Source organism: Myotis davidii, unplaced genomic scaffold, assembly GCF_000327345.1.
Source record: "Myotis davidii unplaced genomic scaffold, ASM32734v1 scaffold208, whole genome shotgun sequence".
NCBI classification, from domain to species: Eukaryota; Metazoa; Chordata; class Mammalia; order Chiroptera; family Vespertilionidae; genus Myotis; species Myotis davidii.
In genome coordinates this window covers 2,411,746-2,419,783 of record NW_006299706.1, presented here as the reverse complement: position 1 = coordinate 2,419,783, position 8,038 = coordinate 2,411,746, and the positions used below count along the sequence as shown (strand labels likewise).

The 8,038-nt window shown below is 56.4% G+C and overlaps 1 protein-coding gene across 1 annotated transcript in view; it reads right to left on the bottom strand.

Moving 5' to 3' along the window:
• Window positions 1-8,038, bottom strand: part of NTRK1 (neurotrophic tyrosine kinase, receptor, type 1) — a 53,854-nt gene that overhangs the window by 25,487 nt on the left and 20,329 nt on the right. Inside the window, exons 4-12 of the mRNA XM_006775781.2 lie at window positions 7,485-7,553; window positions 6,710-6,849; window positions 6,307-6,449; window positions 3,465-3,597; window positions 1,901-2,227; window positions 1,395-1,412; window positions 1,152-1,207; window positions 780-882; window positions 158-304 (exon numbers count right to left, since the gene is read on the bottom strand). Of these exons, the coding sequence (XP_006775844.1) occupies window positions 158-304; window positions 780-882; window positions 1,152-1,207; window positions 1,395-1,412; window positions 1,901-2,227; window positions 3,465-3,597; window positions 6,307-6,449; window positions 6,710-6,849; window positions 7,485-7,553 (1,136 nt within the window). The remainder of the gene's footprint in view (window positions 1-157; window positions 305-779; window positions 883-1,151; window positions 1,208-1,394; window positions 1,413-1,900; window positions 2,228-3,464; window positions 3,598-6,306; window positions 6,450-6,709; window positions 6,850-7,484; window positions 7,554-8,038) is intronic.

The following is an 8,038-nucleotide window of genomic DNA, read 5'->3' as shown; positions in this document are numbered from 1 at the left end:
ATGGTATAGGCAGGGGTGGTGATGGTGTAGACAAGGGTGGTGGTGGAAGGGAAGGCTTGTTCAGGCCCGGGGTAGGCAAAGATGATGACTCAGGGGCTTCTATACACGTGCATGCAGGTAAACTTGCCCCCACCCTTGACCCAGCATAGTCCCTCACAGGCATCACTGAAGTATTGTGGGTTCTCGATAATGTGGCCTTGGAGCCCGGAGCCTTTGCCCTCAGTGGGGGACAAGGAGCTGCCACCCAATGTCATGAAATGCAGGGACATGGCCAGTCCGTCTTCTGGAGCCAGCACAGCAGGGCCTGGGAAGGAGACACAGCCACAGGTGGTAGGGTGGCCGGTGACCCCACCCGCCTTGTAATCTGCAGGGGGAGGAACAGAGGAGCTAGGGAGCCAGGCAGCCAGCAGGGAGAAGGGAAGGCCCGATGGCCTCTCTATGCCTGGCTCCTGTCCAACCCCAGGCCCCATGGGCCCCCAAAGAACTCTCCCACTGCCCCTCCCCCCAGCTCAGACCTCCCAGACCCACTTAGTGTTTGACTACAATCCAGCCACCAATTAGCATCTGCTACTTCTGAAACTACCCAGCACCAGCCCGACACGCACTCACATGCACAGCCCCACAGCCAGGCCCTCACACCCACAAACACACAGTCCCTAAACTCCATGTGTCCGCTGCCCCCACCCCAGCCCACAGAAGACAGAGTCAGGAAGAGCAGGTAGGAAACAAAGCCAGCAGGACAAGCTGGCGGACAGCCCTGCTACAGCCCCGCCACTCACGGTTGATCCCAAACTTGTTCCTCCGTCCACATTTATTGAGCACAAGGAACAGCGTAGAAAGGAAGAGGCAGGCAAAGACCGCCAGGCCCACAGCCACTGAGACCTGGGGGTGAGGAGGTTAGATCTGGGGCCGCTCTCCATCTCTAAGAGCTCCCCCACAGCAAACTGTGTCTCCATCCTGCATAGGAGCCCAGAGCAGGCTCCCAGCCCCGCCTCTGCCTCCCCTGGGGCCCAGGTTGTGGCTGGGAGGGTGGCTGACGGAGTGCAAGCCAGACTCTAATGCTCTCCGTTCTCTGGTCAGAAGTGACATGCAGATGATCCCCTAGCCCAGCCTCCCGATCCTGTGGACAAGCTTCCACTTCCCATGCTCACCCCAAACGGCGTCTCATCCTTCTTCTCCACCGGGTCTCCCGACGTGCTGTTCGTGTCTGTGGGGACACAGAGCAGGAAGGTGGGCCTGGGCATGTGCCGTGGCTCCTCCAGCCACTCCCCACCCTGGCCCTGGCTGACCCCTTGGGGACCAGCTTAACTGTTCCCTCTGCCCTAGGCTTGGCTCCCGGGACCAGACAGAGCCTGCCTCCACCCTGAGTACTCACCCACTGGCGGAGTACTCACCCACTGGCGAGAAGGAGACTGCAGCGGGAGGGAGGAGAGAAAGCAGTCAGAAGGGGAGGAGCGCAGTGAGTCCCCTTCCCCCTTGGGACTCAGGTCCTGGCTTTGATATGACGGACACCTGGGGAGTGGCTTACGGGACCAGGCCCCAGGCCTTCATGGGCTGCGGGTGGGATGGGGTGGTGGGGTGCTGGACCTCAAGTAAGAAGACGCACATGGCCCTTTTCCAGCTTGGCCGTGGATGCCCTGGTGTATGGCTCTCTCCAGCCAGCCCAAGGGAATGGCACGGCTCAGGGATTCAGGATTCCTGGGGCACGGAGGAGGCAGGGGCAAGGAGGCCAGTACAAAGCTGGAGAACAGAACTCCACTCTTTTCTGTCAGGGACCTGGCTCTCCCACTTCTAGGGTCAGGATCACAGCAGATAGTGGGCCAGGCCTCCCCGGACACCAGGCTATGGACCAGGGTGGAGCCCAGGGAGGGGGGGGCAGGGTTCAGGGTGGCCCTCGCACCAGGAATGGGGTCCTCGGGGTTGAACTCGAAAGGGTTGTCCATGAAGGCAGCCATGATGGAGGCGGAGGCCCGGCCTGAGGGGTTGGTGGCCAGCAGCGTGTAGTTGCCATTGTTGATGTGTGTGGGTTGGTTGAGGCGCAGGCACCCATGTCGCACAGTCTCATTGGCTGCCGGCTCCAGGAACTCGGTGAAGATGAAGCTGGTCTCATTGAGCACGGAGCCATTGAAGAGCCAGCGAAGAGAGGGTGCCGGCTGCCCATCCACCGAGAAGGGGATGCACCATTGATGAAACGCCACTGCCTCATGCAGCTGCACGCTGGCCGGGACTGTGGGCCAGAGACAGTGCTGGTGAGAAGTCGGCAGGTGGAGGGGGGCGGGGCAGCTGGAGGGGACCTGACACGTGCAGGGACTAGTGGGGGTGGGAGGGCGTTGGCAGTAAATCTTAAATAAATCAGGCAGCAAGTGTATGACATTCGGAGGCTTAGAGAAAAGTGGTGGGCCTAAAGTAAGTAAGCAATAGCCCTAGAGATGAGGGGTACCAGCTGATGGAAATTAAACATGGAGTCTTTTGGATAAGTGTCATCAAGGTTAAGAAGATAGGAGGGGGCTAAACATCAAACAAGCAAAAAATAACAGAAGTTTTAAAATGTTTGGAAAGAAGACATGGTTTGAAATAACCCAGCCTGAAAGAGGCAAAAAGCACCTCAATAATAGGAAAATATCTATATCTATAGACCTGTATGCATATATAGTTTATACTGGAATTCCAGCCAGCACTCATGCAATGGAATATTATTCGCAATGAACTAAATGAAAAACTACTCCCATTAACATGGATGAATCTTACAAGTATAATGTGAGCAAAAGGAACTAGACACAAAATAATACTTGAGGTATGATTCCATTTATAGAACGTGCAGGAACAGGCAAAAACTACGCCATATTGATAGGGACGCATACTTGCATAAAATTCCTTTCAAAAGCAAGGAAGTGATTATCACAAAAGTCAGGATGGGGTGGAGGGGAAGGATGGGATTCTGACTGGGGAGAGGAAGGGAGGGTCCCTGAGGTGCTGGTAAGAATAATTATTGCTTAAAGGGTCTAGGTTTTATGCGGGAATCTATGTCTGCTACATTTCATATTAAAAGAAAAGTTACATAATGTAGAAGATTTAAAATAATTTATTGGCAGGCCTAGAGAAATTAGGCAGTGAGCCTAGAGAGGAACTGGGAAGGGCTTCTCTTAAAACTAGTTCGTAGAGTTAGCGTCCTACAGAGGGTCAGGCACGAAGAACTACAGTGGAGCAGGGAGAACAGCTGATGACCTCAGGTAGTAAGACTTGGGCAGAGGGCCAGGGAGAAATCCATCTCCATCCCTCTGGCCTTGATGAGCCCCCAGGCTTTCCCCCCCAAAGGATCAGGTTTTCATGGGAATCTGGGAACAGCTGGGAAGGAGCAGCTGTGGAGACACACTCCCCACCCCTTTCCTCCAGCCCCTCCCACCCTCACATCTTCTTTTCAGGGACGGAGATGAGGGCGGGCACAGGGCAGTCATGGGACTCACAGGAGACGTTGACCTGGACAGAGACCTCTGCCCGGCCCACCTCGTTCTCCGCCCAGCATGTCACATTCTTTCTGTTGAGGTCACTGGTAACGTTGGCCAGGGTCAGCCTCAGAGATGTCAGATTCCCAGATTGCTGTGTCAGGAAAAAGAGGGGGAAATCAAGAAGAGCATCCGCTGGCTTCTGGCTAGAGGTTGGGGGCTCGAGCAAATGTCTTCAGGGACCCCCTCCGGCTCCAGATGGGAAAGAGAGGGGCCTGGTAGGGAGGGGGAGGAGAGAGGGATGGGAGGGAATCTTGTAGAGAACGGGCCTCCTCCGTTAGAGCTTGATCAGACGCTCTCCTGGATTATTTATTTTAAAATGATCTGGAAAATGTAGAACATAACCAATGACCTCAAAGTAGACACAAAATGCCCCGAACCCAAATCGCCCTTCTGAACAGCTAAACAGATGTCAGGGATCCCAAGTATCAAATACACACCTCTCACTGGAGAACAAACGGGGACCTCGCCACCTACTCACTCCCCTTCCCCACGCCAATTCTCACACACTTAGTCTCAGCGCAGGGAAGGCCGGAAGCAAGGAATGGCACTGGGCACAGGGGCGCCAGTTAGAAGCAACGGCAGCAGCATGACCTCATCGGGCAGATGAAGACACAGAGAGAAGTTAGAGAGGCAACGTGACTTCATTCTGCATCATCAAAAGGCTGACTCAGCCCAACCCTTGGCCTGGCTCAGGAGCTGAGCATCGACCTATGAACCAGGAGGTCAGGGCTTGATTTCTGGTCAGGGCACATGCCCAGGTCGCAGGCTCGATCCCCACGATTCTCTCTCATCATGGATGTTTCTATCTCTATCCCCCCTCTCCCGTCCTCTCTGAAATCGATAAAAATGTATTTTTAAAAAATAAAATCAATAAATAAAAAGGTTGAATGGGGTTCCGGTTCTCTTCCTAAGAAACCGTGGACATGTGGAAGTTATGTGATCTTATCGTGCTGAGCCATGGTTTCCTTGTTTTTGTGAGACGATGAGGTAGACAAAATGAACTTTGACAGCTTAGAAAGCCGTTTTCATAAAAACGAGGGGAAGAAGTGAGGTAGTGGACAAATCTCACTGATCTGGAAATTTCTAAATGTGGAATCCCTCGACTAAAGCAAGAGGAGGTGAGGTTTCCCTGGGCTGCCACTGGTCTATGGGAGTTCAAAGGTGCTGGAAGTGCTGCCCAGCCTCTTGTGCAAGCTCCGAGGCCCAGGCTCTGTGAGGACCAGCCCTGCCCTAAGGCCCTCTTTGCTGTCCCATCTCCAAATCACCCTGGAGTGTGGTGTCCTACTAACTTCCCTCTGCATCCTTCATTCCCCTCAAGGTGACGGTCCTCCCTCCCCTCCATTTAACTCAGTTAGGGCGTGACTTTTCTATAGGAACTTTCTGGAAAACATAACTGATAGCGCCCTAACCGGTTTGGCTCAGTGGATAGAGTGTCCGCCTGCGGACTGAAGGGTCCCAGGTTCGATTCCAGTCAAGGGCATGTACCTGGGTTGTGGGCACATCCCCAGTAGGAGGTGTGCAGGAGGCAGCTGAATTGATATTTCTCTCATCAATGTTTCTAGCTCTCTATCCCTCTCCCTTCCTCTCTGTAAAAAATCAATAAAATATATTTTAAAAAAACATAACTGATAGCAAACATGTAAATCTCCCAAAGGGAAAAACAAAACCCTGGAATCCGTCAAAGCATCGCTGATCTCCACAGATAATCATGGCCCACCTCTCGCCTCTGCCTTGTCCGCTTTCCATTACTCCAGTGGCTTTGATCTCTGGGCGGAAGAACCAGTGGCTAGTGGCCCCTCCACCATGTCTGGCTCCCCCTGCTTGGGGCTCCAGTGCTTCCTCCTGCAGCCCTGCTCCAGGGGCCTCCAGCAATCCTGGAGTCGACTCCCCGCCCCAAGTGAGGGCCTCTAAGCTGAACACCCCCGCCTGGGTCCCACTGGCCCATCTCTTCCCAGGGGCTGGATGGACCCTGTGTGTCTACTACCCAGGTGGGGACAGCTTTTGGGGTGGGCACAGCCCACGGTTGGCCCCTCCTGACCTTGTCCACAAGGCCTCCTGAGTCAGCCGTGGCTGCTCTTGACTGCCCGTCGCCAGCCTGAGGACACAGGGCGAGCTGGGAAGGTGCCCAAAGACACATCTGAATGACAGAGATAAAGGCCAGAGAGTGGCCACAGGCAGGCAGGACATCAGAAGGCCATCATGTCCACCTCTTCAATTTACAGATAAGAAAACCGAGTGCAGGCAGATTAAGAGATGTTTCCGAAACTCGCTCTAAGAATTAATGAGTGAGCAAGCTGGGACCAGACCTAAGCCTCCCTTACTGTATGCTTATCACATCCCCAAGGCAACCTGCTTCCAGAATCTCCAGAAAGAGACCGGAAGTCCCCCGAGAATCAGCCTGGCTATGGTACAGGACCACAGACACTGCACCCTCTCCACGGTCCTCAGTTTCCTTATCTAGAAAGGGGGTGGGTGGGAGGGATGGGCTGCAGGGTCCCCCTCAGCTCCAAATGTGAGGGCTCTGTGACCCTCTGTCTTGCAGCCAGAACCATGATCCCAGAGAGGGGGCTCCAGCAGAGCCTGGGGTACCCACGGGGCCAGCGCCCTTCCTGAGGCTACGTGTGGGCCTGGGGCTGCCCCACAGCACGAGCCTGAGCCCCGAGGATCTCAGCCAGCTCTGTCCCTCTGTTGCCCTCTCCGTGCTTCGTATTCGTGGTCTCTGTTCCTGTCTTTGTCCCCTGTGTTCTGCCCAGGATTCCAGGGAGAGGGGCAGGGGCAGCGATGGTGAAGGGCTGCTCACCATCACCGTGGCCGACTCCTCCAACTCTGTGACGATCCAGCCGGTCTCCTTCACGCCCTGCCCCTTCACCTGGCACTGCAGCAACACGTCGTCCCCCACATCCACGGAGGCATTGGGCATCTGGACCTTCAGCATGGGCACGCCTGGTCACCCAGGATGCCCAAGGGGTGTTAGAGAAGGCAGCGGCCTCAGAACCCACCCAAAGCCATGCTCCTTTCCCCAACCTCCTCAGGGACCCTGAGCCCGCCACTGCAATGCTCCCCACCCTTCTGTTTCCCCAGCTCTTGCCAATGCCCGTTCCCCAGGCGTCCTCCAGTGCTGCCCCCGCCCCAGCTCTGCTCTGTGCCCTCTTCCCAAGCACGGAGCTCTCTTTCCCAGCCCCTGGACCACCTCCAGCACCTACCACAGCTGGTGTTGGACATGTGGGCAAAGGACTCCTGCCCGAGACACTGCAGCTTCTGGACGCCGCCCAGTCCCTCCTCCTCCCAGCGCTGCAGCCAGCGCAGGGCACAGGAGCAGAGCAGAGGGTTCCCAGACAGGACTCTGGAGGGTGGGGGGGTACCAAGAGAGTCAGGGGAGGGGAGGGGAGGGGTGGGCCTGAGAGCCACACTGAAAGAAGCCCACAGTAAGAGGGAGTGCAGTTAGCAACGCGGAATGTCTCGAGGAAAAGGAGTGTGGACATGGAAGTCCCTCTCACCCACCAGTAACAAGACATGGGAAGAAACAGAACGCAGAAGGTCAGACAGGTGCCTATGGCCCAGGGCACTCCCTTACCCCGGGTCCCACGGAGGAGGGGCCAGGTGACAAGGAGGGATGGACATTGCCGCCCGGGGAGGCCCAGAGGCCTTAGGTGTCCCACCCACCCCATTGCACAGGCAGCTGCAGCCCCCAGCCTCCTGAGCACACACAGAATTGGTTGTCCAGGCCACCACCCCACCCCACACCCCATCCGCCCCCCCAAGGCAATAAGCCCCTCAAGGGGTAGGCCTGCAGCCTCTGTTTTTATGGGAGGTTCACAGGCATGCAGAGTCCCCGTCTCAGCTCACAGATAAACAGGGAGTCCCCAGAGCCACTCCGCCCTGCCAGTTCCACACAGACACAGTGACACAGTAACACACACACACACACACACACACACACACACACGCTGCTCTTGCCCCTGGAGCACCCACACTCACAGTTCCTGTAAGGAGAGGCCCTGGACGGTTTTCCAGGAGAGAGACTCCAGAGCATTGAAGGAGAGATTCCTGCAGGAGTGGAGACAGCGAGACAGACCCCAGTGAGCAGCGACCTCCCTCCGACCCAGCTTGAGGGAGGGGAGGCGCCCAGGAGCCCAGCCCAGCAGGGAGGCCTTGGGGGTGGGGTGGGGGACAGGTTAGGCTCTTCGAGTGCCCTTCTTCTTCCTGGAACAAGAGCTCACCCCACTTAACCCCCTCCCCAGACTCCAGGGAGGGGGTCCAGAGAACAGCTGCTCCTTCCTCCCCACCCTTGGCCCCAGCTGGCAAAGTGCTGAGGCCCCAGCTGGGGGAGGGGGCTCCATCTGTGCTCTCCTCCCCACAGAGCCCAGGACAGAGGGGGGTGGGGGGCACTGGGCTCCCACACTCTCTTGCCCCCTACCGGATGACGAGGGGTTCAGAGTGCTTCCTCAGGTCCCCTCCCCATTCCTCCTCGGGGACTTAAGAAAGCAGCTGAAAGGGCCTCCAGGCCCCCATCCCCTTGTTGGAGAGATGGA